The following is an 18886-nucleotide window of genomic DNA, read 5'->3' on the forward strand; positions in this document are numbered from 1 at the left end:
CTTCTCCTGGGGAGGAGGGGCGCGCATGAAGGGGGCGATGATGCCGGTCTCCTTAAAGACGAACCACAGGTTTCCTCCCCACAGCACCAGGTTCATGAAGCCAAAACACTGGGAAGAAGAGAGAGAGAAATGCTGCGATTACTATGAAGTACTGTAGATAATGGAAGGGAAGAGAGGGAAGGAGTGAGACAGAGAGGAGAGGGGAGAGAGAGATAGAGATAGAGAGGGGTAAGGGAGAGAGAGAGCGATAGAGAGGGGTAAGGGGGAGAGAGAGGGGGAGGGGAGAGAGAGAGCGATAGAGATGGGTAAGGGGGGGAGAGGGGAGGAGAGGGGAGGGGAGGGGAGAGAGAGAGAGGGGAGGGGAGAGAGAGCGATAGAGAGGGGGGGGAAGAGACAGCGAGAGAGAGAGAGAGAGAGAGAGAGAGAGAGAGAGAGAGAGAGAGAGAGAGAGAGAGAGAGAGAGAGAGAGAGAGGGGAGAGAGAGAGAGGGGGGAAGGGGAGAGAGAGAGAGAGAGGGGAGGGGAGAGAGGAGAGGAGAGAGAGAGTGGGAGGGGGAGAGAGAGGGGGAGAGAGGGGGAAGGGGAAAGAGAGAGAGGGGGGGGAAGGGGAGAGAGAGAGCGATAGAGAGGGGGAAGGGGAGAGAGACAGCGAGAGAGAGAGAGAGAGTGGGAGGGGAGAGAGAGAGGGGGAAGGAGAGAGTGATAGAGAGGGGGAAGGAGAGAGAGAGTGAGAGGGGGGAGAGAGAGAGAGTGAGAGGGGGGAGAGAGAGAGAGAGAGAGAGAGAGAGAGAGAGAGAGAGAGAGAGAGAGAGAGAGACAGAGAGAGAGAGAGAAAAGATACACTATACTGTACAGTGCATTATGAAAGTATTCAGACCCCTTGACTTTATCCACATTCATTATTCTAAAATGAAAAACAAAAATCCTCATTAATCTACACAAAATACATCATAATGACAAAGTGAAAACAGGTTTTAAGAAATGTTTCCAAATTAAAACAAGAAAAAAAAACACAAATATATTATTACCATAAGTATTCAGACCCTTTGCTATGAGACTCGAAATTGAGCTCAGGTGCATCCTGTTTCCATTGATCATCCTTGCGATGTTTCTACAACTTGATGGGAGTACACTGCTGTAAATTCAATTGATTGATATGATTTGGAAAGGCACACACCTGTCTACATAGGATCCCACAGTTCACAGTGCATGTCACAGTAAAAACTAAGCCATGAATTCATCCAATGAATTGTCCTTAGAGCTCCGAGACAGGATTATGTCGAGGCACAGATCTGGGGAAGGGTACCAAAACATTTCTGCAGCATTGAAGGTCCCCAAGAACACAGTGGCCTCCATCATTCTTAAATGGAAGAAGTTAGAGCTGGCTGCCCGGCCAATCTGAGCCATCGGACAGAAGGGCCTTGGTCAGGGTGGTGACCATGAACCAGATGGTCACTCTGACAGAGCTACAGACTTCCTCTGTGGAGATGGCAGAACCTTCTAGAAGGACAACCATCTCTGCAGGACTCCACCAGACTCCAGAGTGGCCAGACGGGAGACACTCCTCAGTAAAAGGCACATGACAGTCCGCTTGGAGTTTGCCAAAAGGCACCTAAAGGACTCTCAGACCATGAGAAAAAAATATTTTCTCATCTGATAAAACCAATATTAAACTCTTTGGCCTGAAAGACAAGCGTCACGTCTGGAGGAAACCAGGCACCATCCCTACGGTGAAGCATGGTGGTTACAGTATCATGCTGTGGGGATGTTTTTCAGTGGCAGGGACTGGGAGACTAGTCAGGTTTGAGGGAAAGATTAACGGAGCAAAGTACAGAGATGCTTGATAAAAACCTGCTCCAGAGCGCTCAGGACCTCAGACTGGGGTGACTCAGTGACTTTCAACGTGGCACTGTCATAGGATGCCACTTATTCAACAAGTCAGGTTGTCAAATTTCTGCCCTGCTAGAGCTGCCCCCGGTCAACTGTATGTGTTGTCCTGTTCCGGTCAAATGTAAATGTTGTTATTGTGAAGTGGAAACGTCTAGGAGCAACAACGGCTCAGCCGCGAAGTGGTAGGCCACACAAACTCACAGAATGCGAGCGCTGAACCGTGTAAGAAATGATCTGTCCTCGGTTGCAACACTGTCACGTTCTGAGCTTAGTTCCTTTGTTATGTCTTTGTGTTAGTGTGGTCAGGGCGTGAGTTGGGGTGGGTTGTCTATGTTATTTTTTCTATGTTGTGTTTATGTGTTTGGCCTGGTGTGGTTCTCAATCAGAGGCAGGTGTCGTTCGTTGTCTCTGATTGAGAATCATACTTAGGTAGCCTGGTTGTCTCTGATTGAGAATCATACTTAGGTATCCTTTTCCCACCTGTGTTTTGTGGGTGATTATTTTCTGTTAAGTGTTTTCTGCACCTTTCAGGACTGTCTAGTGTTTTCTGCACCTTTCAGGACTGTCTAGTGTTTTCTGCACCTTTCAGGACTGTCTAGTGTTTTCTGCACCTTTCAGGACTGTCTAGTGTTTTCTGCACCTTTCAGGACTGTCTAGTGTTTTCTGCACCTTACAGGACTGTCTACTGTTTAGTGTTTTCTGCACCTTTCAGGACTGTCTAGTGTTTTCTGCACCTTACAGGACTGTTTAGTGTTAGTGTTTTCTGCACCTTTCAGGACTGTCTAGTGTTTTCTGCACCTTTCAGGACTGTCTAGTGTTTTCTACACCTTTCAGGACTGTCTAGTGTTTTCTACACCTTTCAGGACTGTCTAGTGTTTTCTGCACAGGACTGTCTAGTGTTTTCTGCACCTTTCAGGACTGTCTAGTGTTTTCTGCACCTTTCAGGACCGTCTAGTGTTTTCTGCACCTTTCAGGACTGTCTAGTGTTTTCTGCACCTTTCAGGACCGTCTAGTGTTTTCTGCACCTTTCAGGACTGTCTAGTGTTTTCTGCACCTTTCAGGACCGTCTAGTGTTTTCTGCACCTTTCAGGACTGTCTAGTGTTTTCTGCACCTTTCAGGACTGTCTAGTGTTTTCTGCACCTTTCAGGACTGTCTAGTGTTTTCTGCACCTTTCAGGACTGTCTAGTGTTTTCTGCACCTTTCAGGACTGTCTAGTGTTTTCTGCACCTTTCAGGACTGTCTAGTGTTTTCTGCACCTTTCAGTGTTTTCTGCACCCGACCGTCTAGTGTTTTCTGCACCTTTCAGGACCGTCTAGTGTTTTCTGCACCTTTCAGGACCGTCTAGTGTTTTCTAGTGTTTTCTGCACCTTTCAGGACCGTCTAGTGTTTTCTGCACCTTTCAGGACTGTCTAGTGTTTTTCGCAGGACCTTTCAGGCACTTTCAGGACCGTCTAGTGTTTTCTGCACCTTTCAGGACTGTCTAGTGTTTTCTGCACCTTACAGGACTGTTTAGTGTTTTCTGCACCTTTCAGGACTGTCTAGTGTTTTCTGCACCTTTCAGGACCGTCTAGTGTTTTCTGCACCTTTCAGGACTGTCTAGTGTTTTCTGCACCTTTCAGGACTGTCTAGTGTTTTCTGCACCTTTCAGGACTGTCTAGTGTTTTCTGCACCTTTCAGGACTGTTTCAGTTTTCGTTAAGTTCACGTTGTTATTTTGTATTTTCAGTGTTCAAAATAAATCATCATGAACACATACCACCTTGCGCATTGGTCCGATATTTCATACTCCTCATCAGAGGAGGACGAAGAACAACGTTAAAAACCCTCACTACTGAGTTCCAAACTGCCTCTGGAAGCAACGTCAACACAATAACTGTTTGTCAGGAGGCTCATGAAATGGGTTTACGTGGCCGAGCAGCCGCACACAAGCCTAAGATGGTGTAAAGCTCGCCGCCATTGGACTCTAAAGCAGTGGAAACATATTCTCTAGAGTGATGAATCACACTTCACCATCTGGCAGTCTGACGGACTAATCTGGGTTTGGCGGATGCCAACACTACCTGCCCCAATGCATAGTGCCAACTGTAAAGTTTGGTGGATGAGGAATAATGGTCTGGGGCTGTTTTTCATGGTTCAGGCCCCTTAGTTCCAGTGAAGGGAAATCTTAACGCTGCAGCATACAATTACATTCTAGATGATTCTTTGCTTCCAACTTTGTGGCAACAGTTTGGAAAAGGCCCTTTCCTGTTTCAGCATGACAATGTCCCCCGTGCACAAAGCGAGGTCCATACAGAAATGGTTTGTCGAGATCGGTGTGGAAGATCTTGACTGGCCTGCACAGTGCCCTGACCTCAACTCCAACAAATGCCAAATTGGATGCCGACTGCGAGCCAGACCAAATCGCCCAACATCAGTGCCCAACCTCACTAATGCTCTGGCTGAATGGAAGCAAGTTCCCACAGCAATGTTTCAGCGTCTAGTGTAAAGCCTTCACAGAAGAGTGGAGGCTGTTATAGCAGCAATGTTTCAGCGTCTAGTGTAAAGCCTTCACAGAAGAGTGGAGGCTGTTATAGCAACAAAGGGGGGACCAACTCCATTTTAATGCTCATGATGTTGGAATGAGATGTTTGATGAGCAGGTGTCCACATACGTTTGGTTTGTGTAATTATACTGCAAAAAATGACTTGTTACTTTTATTTCTTATTCTTATTCGTATTATTTTTTGACAACGTTGTTGGTTAGGGGCTCGTAAGTAAGCATTTCACTGTGAGGTCTACTACACCTGTTGTATTCAGCATTTCACTGTAAGGTCTACTACACCTGTTGTATTCAGCATTTCACTGTAAGGTCTACTACACCTGTTTTATTCAGCATTTCACTGTAAGGTCTACTACACCTGTTGTATTCAGCATTTCACTGTAAGGTCTACTACACCTGTTGTATTCAGCATTTCACTGTAAGGTCTACTACACCTGTTGTATTCAGCATTTCACTGTAAGGTCTACTACACCTGTTGTATTCAGCATTTCACTGTAAGGTCTACTACACCTGTTGTATTCAGCATTTCACTGTAAGGTCTACTATACCTGTTGTATTCAGCATTTCACTGTAAGGTCTACTACACCTGTTGTATTCAGCATTTCACTGTAAGGTCTACTATACCTGTTGTATTCAGCACGTGACTAATACAATTTGATTTGTATACAGACCTAGGGGGCCTTTATACGCTACATTACATAGTTATGTCATAGCTAAAGTATGCAATGGTTTCAAAATTCAAAAACAAGCTGACTCAGGACATTAACAAGGATCCAGGGAGATCTCTCAGGACATTACCACAGATCCAGGATCCAGGGAGATCTCTCAGGACATTAACAAGGATCCAGGGAGATCTCTCAGGACATTAACAAGGATCCAGGGAGATCTCTCAGGACATTACCACGGATCCAGGGAGATCTCTCAGGACATTAACAAGGATCCAGGATCCAGGGAGATCTCTCAGGCCGTTAACAAGGATCCAGGGAGATCTCTCAGGACATTAACAAGGATCCAGGGAGATCTCTCAGGACATTACCAAGGATCCAGGGAGATCTCTCAGGACATTTACAAGGATCCAGGGAGATCTCTCAGGACATTACCACGGATCCAGGGAGATCTCTCAGGACATTAACAAGGATCCAGGGAGATCTTTCAGGACATTAACAAGGATCCAGGATCCAGGGAGATCTCTCAGGACATTAACAAGGATCCAGGGAGATCTCTCAGGACATTAACAAGGATCCAGGGAGATCTCTCAGGACATTAACAAGGATCCAGGGAGATCTCTCAGGACATTAACACGGATCCAGGGAGATCTCTCAGGACATTAACAAGGATCCAGGATCCAGGGAGATCTCTCAGGACATTAACAAGGATCCAGGGAGATCTCTCAGGACATTACCGCGGATCCAGGGAGATCTCTCAGGACATTAACAAGGATCCAGGGAGATCTCTCAGGACATTAACAAGGATCCAGGGAGATCTCTCAGGACATTAACAAGGATCCAGGATCCAGGGAGATCTCTCAGGACATTAACAAGGATCCAGGGAGATCTCTCAGGACATTAACAAGGATCCAGGGAGATCTCTCAGGACATTACCACGGATCCAGGGAGATCTCTCAGGACATTAACAAGGATCCAGGATCCAGGGAGATCTCTCAGGACATTAACAAGGTTCCAGGGAGATCTCTCAGGACATTAACAAGGATCCAGGGAGATCTCTCAGGACATTAACAAGGCTCCAGGATCCAGGCAGGGACATCTCTCAGGACATTAACAAGGATCCAGGGAGATCTCTCAGGACATTAACAAGGATCCAGGGAGATCTCTCAGGACATTACCACGGATCCAGGGAGATCTCTCAGGACATTAACAAGGATCCAGGATCCAGGGAGATCTCTCAGGACATTAACAAGGATCCAGGGAGATCTCTCAGGACATTAACAAGGATCCAGGGAGATCTCTCAGGACATTACCACGGATCCAGGGAGATCTCTCAGGACATTAACAAGGATCCAGGATCCAGGGAGATCTCTCAGGACATTAACAAGGATCCAGGGAGATCTCTCAGGACATTAACAAGGATCCAGGGAGATATCTCAGGACATTAACAAGGATCCAGGGAGATCTCTCAGGACATTAACAAGGATCCAGGGAGATCTCTCAGGACATTAACAAGGATCCAGAGAGATCTCTCAGGACATTAACAAGGATCCAGGGAGATCTCTCAGGACATTAACAAGGATCCAGGATTCAGGGAGATCTCTCATGACATTAACAAGGATCCAGGGAGATCTCTCATGACATTAACAAGGATCCAGGGAGATCTCTCAGGACATTAACAAGGATCCAGGATCCAGGGAGATCTCTCAGGACATTAACAATGATCCAGGGAGATCTCTCAGGACATTAACAAGGATCCAGGGAGATCTCTCAGGACATGAACAAGGATCCAGGGAGATCTCTCAGGACATTAACAAGGATCCAGGGAGATCTCTCAGGACATTAACAAGGATCCAGGGAGATCTCTCAGGACATTAACAAGGATCCAGGGAGATCTCTCAGGACATTAACAAGGATCCCGGATTCAGGGAGATCTCTCAGGACATTAACAAGGATCCAGGGAGATCTCTGAGGCCATTAACAAGGATCCAGGGAGATCTCTCAGGACATTAACAAGGATCCAGGGAGATCTCTCAGGACATTTACAAGGATCCAGGGAGATCTCTCAGGCCGTTAACAAGAATCCAGGGAGATCTCTCAGGACATTAACAAGGATCCAGGGAGATCTCTCAGGACATTACCAAGGATCCAGGGAGATCTCTCAGGACATTAACAAGAATCCAGGATCCAGGGAGATCTCTCAGGACATTAACAAGGATCCCGGATTCAGGGAGATCTCTCAGGACATTAACAAGAATCCAGGGAGATCTCTGAGGCCATTAACAAGGATCCAGGGAGATCTCTCAGGACATTAACAAGGATCCAGGGAGATCTCTCAGGACATTTACAAGGATCCAGGGAGATCTCTCAGGCCGTTAACAAGGATCCAGGGAGATCTCTCAGGACATTAACAAGGATCCAGGGAGATCTCTCAGGACATTACCAAGGATCCAGGGAGATCTCTCAGGACATTAACAAGAATCCAGGATCCAGGGAGATCTCTCAGGACATTAACAAGGATCCCGGATTCAGGGAGATCTCTCAGGACATTAACAAGGATACAGGGAGATCTCTCAGGCCATTAACAAGGATCCAGCGAGATCTCTCAGGACATTACCAAGGATCCAGGGAGATCTCTCAGGACATTAACAAGGATCCAGGGAGATCTCTCAGGACATTAACAAGGATCCAGGGAGATCTCTCAGGACATTAACAAGGATCCAGGGAGATCTCTCAGGACATTACCACGGATCCAGGGAGATCTCTCAGGACATTAACAAGGATCCAGGATTCAGGGAGATCTCTCAGGACATTACCAAGGATCCAGGGAGATCAAAAAGATGTGGGAGATGTCAACAATCCCACATGAGAGGGTTATTATTAAAAACATGGATTCTGCTGATTAATCATTCATATCGAATTTCTCTTTTCAATGTTTCAATGATAATGTTTCAATGGCATTGTTTCTAATTTCAATGAATGTAATATAACATATCTGTTACAATGAATGTAAATTAGCATCTCTGTTACAATGAATGTAATATAACATCTCTGTTACAATGAATGTAAGACAATATTATTGTACTGCAACGGAACACAGCAGAGACACTCACAAGGTAAGATCACTGCTACAATAAACTGTTATAGCGTTGAAGCAGAACCTAGCTGTTAAAACCAGACACTCACGACGGAGGTGTTGAGTCCAGACATGACGGGGTCGTGAACTTCACGACAGCGGTTCCCTTCCTCGTCGCAGGCTGAGATCAGATCCACCACTTTCTCAGGGTCCGTGGACGCCTTGACATCCGACAGGCCCTTCGCCCACGCAGCGGAGCTGACCAACCACATGAAGGTGAACACACACGTCACGCCAAAATCCTGCGGCGGAAGGTGGAAACACGAAACACACACAGGAAGACGGGATGTAGTCGAATGTTCAAAATCGACGGCTAAAAACGGTGAACATTAATGTGAGAAAATAAAAAAGAGATTAAAGTGCAAATATATTTTAACTTACCCTTTAACTGTAAATGCAACAACACACACATCCAACCCCCCACCCCCCCACCGCCCACCCCCCAACCCCCAAGCCCCCACCCCCAAACCCCCACCCCTCCCCCAACCCCACTCACGATGAGTGGTCCCTTGTTGTTCTCTCTGTACTTCTCCAGGGCGAAGACGTAGACGCTGAGGGCAGCCATGGAGTAGAGGAAGGCAAACACACCGATGGTGACGAAGAACTCTGCCGAGGAAGAGTAGTTACCAACCAGGAAGAGACGCTCAGGGGGACCCCCTTTACAGGTTGGGGCGTCAAAGTATACTTGGTGAAGCCTGAAGATGGAGACAGAGGAGCAGGAGATTCTCAATCAATCAATGAAAACGCATATACACTACTTGACCAAAAGTATGTGGACACTGTGTATCATGGCATTCTGTATCATGACATTCTGACATTCTGTATCATGACATTCTGACATTCTGTATCATGACATTCTGACATTCTGTATCATGACATTCTGACATTCTGTATCATGACATTCTGACATTCTGTATCATGACATTCTGTATCATGACATTCTGACATTCTGTATCATGACATTCTGACATTCTGTATCATGACATTCTGACATTCTGTATCATGACATTCTGTATCATGACATTCTGACATTCTGTATCATGACATTGTGACATTCTGTATCATGGCATTCTGTATCATGACATTCTGACATTCTGTATCATGACATTCTGACATTCTGTATCATGACATTCTGTATCATGACATTCTGACATTCTGTATCATGGCATTCTGTATCATGACATTCTGACATTCTGTATCATGACATTCTGACATTCTGTATCATGACATTCTGTATCATGACATTCTGTATCATGACATTCTGACATTCTGTATCATGACATTCTTACATTCTGTATCATGGCATTCTGAATCATGAAATTCTGACATTCTGTATCATGACATTCTGACATTCTGTATCATGACATTCTGACATTCTGTATCATGACATTCTGTATCATGACATTCTGACATTCTGTATCATGACATTCTGACATTCTGTATCATGACATTCTGTATCATGACATTCTGACATTCTGTATCATGACATTCTGTATCATGACATTCTGACATTCTGTATCATGACATTCTGACATTCTGTATCATGACATTCTGTATCATGACATTGTGACATTCTGTATCATGGCATTCTGTATCATGACATTCTGACATTCTGTATCATGACATTCTGTATCATGACATTCTGTATCATGACATTCTGACATTCTGTATCATGGCATTCTGCATCATGACATTCTGACATTCTGTATCATGACATTCTGACATTCTGTATCATGACATTCTGTATCATGACATTCTGTATCATGACATTCTGACATTCTGAATCATGACATTCTGACATTCTGTATCATGACATTCTGTATCATGACATTCTGACATTCTGTATCATGACATTCTGTATCATGACATTCTTACATTCTGTATCATGACATCTGCATCATGACATTCTAACATTCTGTATCATGACATTCTGACATTCTGTATCATGACATTCTGACATTCTGTATCATGACATACTGACATTCTGTATCATGACATTCTGTATCATGACATTCTGACATTCTGTATCATGACATTCTGTATCATGACATTCTGACATTCTGAATAATGACATTCTGACATTCTGTATCATGACATTCTGTATCATGACATTCTGACATTCTGTATCATGACATTCTGACATTCTGTATCATGACACTGACATTCTGTATCATGACATTCTGTATCATGACATTCTGTATCATGACATTCTGTATCATGACATTCTGACATTCTGTATCATGACATTCTGTATCATGACATTCTGACATTCTGTATCATGACATTCTGTATCATGACATTCTGACATTCTGAATCATGCCATTCTCATGACATTCTGACATTCTGAATCATGACATTCTGACATTCTGTATCATGACATTCTGTATCATGCCATTCTGACATTCTGAATCATGACATTCTGACATTCTGTATCATGACATTCTGTATCATGACATTCTGACATTCTGAATCATGACATTCTGACATTCTGTATCATGACATTCTGGCATTCGGACATTCTGAAATGGTTCATCCACACAGACAGCGTGGTGAAGAAGGTGCAACAGTGCCTCTTCAACCTCAGGAGGCTGAAGAAATTTGGTTTGTCACCAAAAAACTTTTACAGATGCACAATCGAGAGCATCCAGTCGGGCTGTATCACCGCCTGGTACGGCAACTGCTCCGCCCTCAACCGTAAGGCTCTCCAGAGGGTAGTGAGGTCTGCACAACGCATCATCGGGGGCAAACTACCTGCCCTCCAGGTCACCTACACCACCTGATGTCACAGGAAGGCCATAAAGATCATCAAGGACATCAACCACCCGAGCCACTGCCTGTTCACCCCGCTATCATCCAGAAGGCTAGGTCAGTACAGGTGCATCAAAGCAGGGACCGAGAGACTGAAAAACAGCTTCTATCTCAAGGCCATCAGACTGTTAAACAGCCATCACTAACATTGAGTGGCTGCTGCCAACATACTGACTCAAATCTCTAGCCACTTTAATAATTAAAAATGTATGTAATAAATGTATCACTAGTCACTTTAAACAATGCCACTTTATATAATGTTTACATACCCTACATTACTCATCTCATATATATACTGTACTGTATACCATCTACTGCATCTTGTTTACATACCCTACATTACTAACCTCACATGTATATACTGTACTCTATACCATCTACTGCATCCTGTTTACATACCCTACATTACTCATCTCATATATATACTGTACTGTATACCATCTAGTGCATCTTGTTTACATACCCTACATTACTCATCTCATATATATACTGTACTGTATACCATCTACTGCATCTTGTTTACATACCCTACATTACTCATCTCATATGTATATACTGTACTCTATACCATCTACTGCATCTTGTTTACATACCCTACATTACTCATCTCATATGTATATACTGTACTCTATACCATCTACTGCATCTTGTTTACATACCCTACATTACTCATCTCATATGTATATACTGTACTCTATACCATCTACTGCATCTTGTTTACATACCCTACATTACTCATCTCATGTATATACTGTACTCTATACCATCTACTGCATCTAGTTTACATACCCTACATTACTCATCTCATATATATACTGTACTCTACACCATCTACTACATCCTGCCTGTGCCGTTCGGCCATCTCTCATCCATATATTTATATGTACATATTCTTATTTATTCCTACATTACATCTTATGTGTATAAGGTACCATCTTTTGTTTACATTGTTAGATTATCTTGTTAGATACTTACTAACAAGTAACTAGTTTACATACACAAGCATTTCACTACATCTCATATATAACATCTGCTAACATCATGTGTTTATATGACCAATTAAATGTGATTTGATTTCTGTACTCATGACCATTCTGACATTTAGTTTCATGACATTACTGATATTCTGTATCATCACATCTTTGCATTTTTTATCACAACATTCTCATCTCATTTTGTATCATGAATTTCTGTATCATGACATACCCTGACATTCTGTATCATTACATTCTGACTATACCATCATTCTGTATCATACTCTATGACATTCTGTATCATGACATCTGACATTATGTATCATACATTCTGACATTTTGTATCATGTTTACATTCTGACATTTCATCTCATGAATATTCTGTATCATGACATTCTGACATTCTGTACATTACATTCATTCTGTATCATGACATTCTGTATCATGACATTCTGACATTCTGTATCATGACATTCTGACATTCTGTATCATGACATTCTCATCCATGACATTTATATGTACATATTCTTATTTATTCTTTACATTCTGTATCATGACATTCTGTATCATGACATTCTGACATTCTGTATCATGACATTTTGACATTCTGTATCATGACATTCTGACATTCTGACATTCTGTATCATGACATTCTGACATTCTGTATAATAATAATAATAATATATGCCATTTAGCAGACGCTTTTATCATGACATTCTGACATAGTACAGTGAAGGTAGTTTGCTGAACAACACTCACTGAGATCTGAAGACTTGCGTTAACTCCCTGACTTAATGCCTATGCTTCAGATCAGTGGGCTAACACAGTCTTGACGGTAGTAAGGAGACAACCAGTCTGTCCCATTAGCAGCAAAACACAGGATGTGTCTCAAATGGTACCCTATTCCCTACATAGTGCACTATTCTTTGAACAGGTCCCTATGGTGAACAGGTCCCTATGGTGAACAGGTCCCTATGGTGAACAGGTTCCTATGGTGAGCAGGTCCCTATGGTGAGCAGGTCCCTATGGTGAACAGGTCCCTATGGTGAACAGGTCCCTATGGTGAGCAGGTCCCTATGGTGAACAGGTCCCTATGGTGAACAGGTCCCTATGGTGAACAGGTCCCTATAGTGAACTAGGTCCCTATTGAACAGGTCCCTATGGTGAACAGGTCCCTATGGTGAACAGGTCCCTATGGTGAACAGGTCCCTATGGTGAACAGGTCCCTATGGTGAACAGGTCCTTATGGTGAACAGGTCCCTATGGTGAACAGGTCCTATGGTGAACAGGTCCCTATGGTGAACAGGTCCCTATGGTGAACAGGTCCCTATGGTGAACAGGTCCCTATGGTGAACAGGTCCCTATGGTGAACAGGTCCTTATGGTGAACAGGTCCTTATGGTGAACAGGTCCCTATGGTGAACAGGTCCCTATGGTGAACAGGTCCCTAGGATGAGCAGGTCCCTAGGGTGAGCAGGTCCTTATGGTGAACAGGTCCTTATGGTGAACAGGTCCCTATGGTGAACAGGTCCCTATGGTGAGCAGGTCCCTAGGGTGAGCAGGTCCTTATGGTGAACAGGTCCTTATGGTGAACAGGTCCTTATGGTGAACAGGTCCCTATGGTGAACAGGTCCCTATGGTGAGCAGGTCCCTAGGGTGAGCAGGTCCCTATGGGGAACAGGTCCCTATGGTGAACAGGTCCCTATGGTGAACAGGTCCCTATGGTGAACAGGTCCTTATGGTGAACAGGTCCCTATGGTGAGCAGGTCCCTAGGGTGAGCAGGTCCCTATGGGGAACAGGTCCCTATGGTGAACAGGTCCCTATGGTGAACAGGTCCCTATGGTGAACAGGTCCTTATGGTGAACAGGTCCCTATGGTGAACAGGTCCCTATGGTGAGCAGGTCCCTAGGGTGAGCAGGTCCCTATGGTGAACAGGTCCCTATGGTGAACAGGTCCCTATGGTGAACAGGTCCTTATGGTGAACAGGTCCCTATGGTGAACAGGTCCCTATGGTGAGCAGGTCCCTATGGGGAACAGGTCCCTATGGTGAACAGGTCCCTATGGTGAACAGGTCCCTATGGTGAACAGGTCCTTATGGTGAACAGGTCCCTATGGTGAACAGGTCCCTATGGTGAGCAGGTCCCTAGGGTGAGCAGGTCCCTATGGGGAACAGGTCCCTATGGTGTACAGGTCCCTATGGTGAACAGGTCCCTATGGTGAACAGGTCCTTATGGTGAACAGGTCCCTATGGTGAGCAGGTCCCTATGGTGAGCAGGTCCCTATGGTGAACAGGTCCCTATGGTGAACAGGTCCCTATGGTGAACAGGTCCCTATGGTGAACAGGTCCCTATGGTGAACAGGTCCCTATGGTGAGCAGGTCCCTATGGTGAGCAGGTCCCTAGGGTGAGCAGGTCCCTATGGTGAGCAGGTCCCTATGGTGAGCAGGTCCCTAGGGTGAGCAGGTCCCTAGGGTGAGCAGGTCCCTAGGGTGAGCAGGTCCCTAGGGTGAGCAGGTCCCTAGGGTGAGCAGGTCCCTAGGGTGAACAGGTCCCTAGGGTGAGCAGGTCCCTATGGTGAGCAGGTCCCTATGGTGAACAGGTCCTTATGGGGAATAGGGTGCCATTTTGGACGTAAAACATAGACACATTTAACGCTAGTCAACCTAAAACCCAGAGAACTTGACTGACCTGAAAGGATACTCGAATTCCACTTCTATACTCAGGTCGCTCTCGGTCCTGTTTTTACACTCCACACTCATCTTGAACATCCCGGAGTAACTCCCACATGTTGAGAATGCAAAGATGGCAAAGATCTGCAGGAAAGGAGACAATAGAAGAGATAAGAGGAGAAGAGAGGAGAGGACAGGACAGGACAGGACAGGAAAGGAGACAATAGAAGAGATAAGAGGACAGGAGAGGAGAGGAGAGGAGAGGAGAGGAGAGGAGAGGAGAGGAGACAATAGAAGAGATAAGAGGACAGGAAAGGAGACAATAGAAGAGATAAGAGGACAGGAAAGGAGACAATAGAAGAGATAAGAGGACAGGAAAGGAGACAATAGAAGAGATAAGAGGACAGGAAAGGAGACAATAGAAGAGATAAGAGGACAGGAAAGGAGACAATAGAAGAGATAAGAGGACAGGAAAGGAGACAATAGAAGAGATAAGAGGACAGGAAAGGAGACAATAGAAGAGATAAAAACAAGAGTTAAAATAATGGCCCTATAATTGTCTCCCTTTTACACTAGCCTGTGAATTTCAGTTACGTGATCAAGGGTCATATAACATACAGTAAATCACAGTTTATGGTAATAAGAGAAACACATATTCATAACAATAATAAATGTAGTAAAATACTTGTCCTTTTCCCTACATAGTGCACTACTTTGAACCAGGGCCCTGGTAGAAAGTAGTGCACTATTTGGGGCCTACACCCGAGGCCTATGGCCAAGCAACCACTATCATTTCACAAACCCCCCAGTAGATGTATTAAACCCAGTAGACCCCCCCCCCGTAGATGTATTAAACCCAGTAGACCCCCCCCCAGTAGATGTATTAAATCCAGTAGATCCCCCCCCCCAGTAGATGTATTAAATCCAGTAGACCCCCCCCAGTAGATGTATTAAACCCAGTAGACCCCCCCCCGTAGATGTATTAAACCCAGTAGACCCCCCAGTAGATGTATTAAACCCAGTAGACCCCCCAGTAGATGTATTAAACCCAGTAGATCCCCCACCCCCAGTAGATGTATTAAATCCAGTAGACCCCCCAGTAGATGTATTAAATCCAGTAGACCCCCCCGTAGATGTATTAAATCAAGTAGATCCCCCCAGTAGATGTATTAAATCCAGTAGATCCCCCCACCCCCCAGTAGATGTATTAAATCCAGTAGATCCCCCCAGTAAATGTATTAAATCCAGTAGACCCCCCGTAGATGTATTAAATCAAGTAGATCCCCCAGTAGATGTATTAAATCCAGTAGATCCCCCACCCCCAGTAGATGTATTAAATCCAGTAGACCCCCCAGTAGATGTATTAAATCCAGTAGATCCCCCCCACCCCCAGTAGATGTATTAAATCCAGTAGACCCCCCAGTAGATTTATTAAATCAAGCAGATCCCCCAACACTAAGAGATGAGGTTAGTGTAGCATGTGATGTCGTAGGGCAGGCCAGATCGGTTTGGATGGAGGAGAATCTAGCTGCTTTTACATCTCACTGCCATCTGTCTCATCCTCCTGTGTGTGTGTGTGTGTGTGTGTGTGTGTGTGTGTGTGTGTGTGTGTGTGTGCGTGCGTGCGTGCGTGCGTGCGTGCGTGCGTGCGTGCGTGCGTGGGAGGGAGGGCGTACTCGGCGCCCACTCATTCACGACTCCAAGTGACAATGTTCAGATAATCTCACCCGCTATCCTCCCTCCTCCTGAAGGACATAGGATCTGGTAAATAAATAAATGAATAAATTGTGTAACTAACAAGAGAACGTTGGAGCCGTTTCAGAAGCAGACACTGTGATGTCATGGTGACTGGTCCAGCGTGTCGTGACTGCCGACGGCCACCGGGCGGCGCTATTACTCTCGTCAATGTGTGGTTGTCACAGTTACTGAGTATAGGCCTGATACTATCTGAAGCCACTGCCTAGGTATTTCCAGGATGTGTTCAGCTTCTTGACTCCTATTCAGAAGACACATTATTTTTTATTTAACCTTTATTTAAGTAGGCAAGTCAGTTATGAACCAATTCTCATTTACGCCGGCCAAACCCAAACCCGGACGACGTTGGGCCAATTGTGCGCCGCCCTATGGGCCTCACAATCACAGTCGATTGTGATACAGCCTGGAATCGAACCAGGGTCTGTAGTGACGCCTCTAGCACCGAGATGCAGTGCCTTAGACCGCTGCGCCAATTGGGAGACAGATATGAATCTCATATAAGATGTACAGATGTCGCCTTAAAGGAGGAGAGGTCCCATAGCACAAACAGAATTCGAATGGTGCTGCTTTTCAATAGCTGTCCCATTATTGATTTTATTGCTTTTCAATTTTCATTATTGATTTTCAAAAAGTCTCAGATTATGGACCTAGTGGTGTTCCTGGTCAGAGACTAACTCTGGACCTAGTGTTGTTCCTGGTTAGAGACTAACTCTGGACCTAGTGCTGTTCCTGGTCAGAGACTAACTCTGGACCTAGTGCTGTTCCTGGTCAGAGACTAACTCTGGACCTAGTGGTGTTCCTGGTTAGAGACTAACTCTGGACCTAGTGTTGTTCCTGGTTAGAGACTAACTCTGGACCTAGTGGTGTTCCTGGTCAGAGACTAACTCTGGACCTAGTGGTGTTCCTGGTCAGAGACTAACTCTGGACCTAGTGTTGTTCCTGGTTAGAGACTAACTCTGGACCTAGTGCTGTTCCTAGTCAGAGACTAACTCTGGACCTAGTGCTGTTCCTGGTCAGAGACTAACTCTGGACCTAGTGTTGTTCCTGGTCAGAGACTAACTCTGGACCTAGTGTTGTTCCTGGTCAGAGACTAACTCTGGACCTAGTGTTGTTCCTGGTCAGAGACTAACTCTGGACCTAGTGTTGTTCCTGGTCAGAGACTAACTCTGGACCTAGTGCTGTTCCTAGTCAGAGACTAACTCTGGACCTAGTGCTGTTCCTGGTCAGAGACTAACTCTGGACCTAGTGTTGTTCCTGGTCAGAGACTAACTCTGGACCTAGTGTTGTTCCTGGTCAGAGACTAACTCTGGACCTAGTGTTGTTCCTGGTCAGAGACTAACTCTGGACCTAGTGTTGTTCCTAGTTAGAGACTAACTCTGGACCTAGTGTTGTTCCTGGTCAGAGACTAACTCTGGACCTAGTGGTGTTCCTGGTCAGAGACTAACTCTGGACCTAGTGGTGTTCCTGGTCAGAGACTAACTCTGGACCTAGTGTTGTTCCTGGTCAGAGACTAACTCTGGACCTAGTGTTGTTCCTGGTCAGAGACTAACTCTGGACCTAGTGTTGTTCCTGGTCAGAGACTAACTCTGGACCTAGTGTTGTTCCTGGTCAGAGACTAACTCTGGACCTAGTGTTGTTCCTGGTCAGAGACTAACTCTGGACCTAGTGTTGTTCCTGGTCAGAGACTAACTCTGGACCTAGTGTTGTTCCTAGTCAGAGACTAACTCTGGACCTAGTGTTGTTCCTGGTCAGAGACTAACTCTGGACCTAGTGCTGTTCCTAGTCAGAGACTAACTCTGGACCTAGTGCTGTTCCTAGTCAGAGACTAACTCTGGACCTAGTGCTGTTCCTAGTCAGAGACTAACTCTGGACCTAGTGTTGTTCCTAGTTAGAGACTAACTCTGGACCTAGTGTTGTTCCTAGTTAGAGACCAACTCTGGACCTAGTGTTGTTCCTGGTCAGAGACTAACTCTGGACCTAGTGTTGTTCCTGGTCAGAGACTAACTCTGGACCTAGTGTTGTTCCTGGTCAGAGACTAACTCTGGACCTAGTGTTGTTCCTAGTTAAAGACTAACTCTGGACCTAGTGTTGTTCCTGGTCAGAGACTAACTCTGGACCTAGTGTTGTTCCTGGTCAGAGACTAACTCTGGACCTAGTGTTGTTCCTGGTCAGAGACTAACTCTAAACCTAGTGTTGTTCCTGGTCAGAGACTAACTCTGGACCTAGTGTTGTTCCTGGTCAGAGACTAACTCTGGACCTAGTGTTGTTCCTAGTTAGAGACTAACTCTGGACCTAGTGTTGTTCCTAGTTAGAGACTAACTCTGGACCTAGTGTTGTTCCTAGTTAGAGACTAACTCTGGACCTAGTGTTGTTCCTAGTTAGAGACCAACTCTGGACCTAGTGCTGTTCCTAGTCAGAGACTAACTCTGGACCTAGTGTTGTTCCTGGTCAGA

General features: G+C 45.1%; 1 protein-coding gene across 1 annotated transcript in view; it reads right to left on the bottom strand.

Annotated features, from left to right (window-relative positions):
* Positions 1-18886, bottom strand: part of sypa (synaptophysin a) — a 29594-nt gene that overhangs the window by 3814 nt on the left and 6894 nt on the right. The window contains exons 3-6 of the mRNA XM_052484434.1: positions 14698-14822; positions 8725-8923; positions 8279-8470; positions 1-108 (exon numbers count right to left, since the gene is read on the bottom strand). The exon at positions 1-108 is cut by the window's left edge and continues 207 nt beyond it. Of these exons, the coding sequence (XP_052340394.1) occupies positions 1-108; positions 8279-8470; positions 8725-8923; positions 14698-14822 (624 nt within the window). The remainder of the gene's footprint in view (positions 109-8278; positions 8471-8724; positions 8924-14697; positions 14823-18886) is intronic.

Source organism: Oncorhynchus keta, chromosome 28 (genome assembly GCF_023373465.1).
Source record: "Oncorhynchus keta strain PuntledgeMale-10-30-2019 chromosome 28, Oket_V2, whole genome shotgun sequence".
NCBI lineage: Eukaryota > Metazoa > Chordata > Actinopteri > Salmoniformes > Salmonidae > Oncorhynchus > Oncorhynchus keta.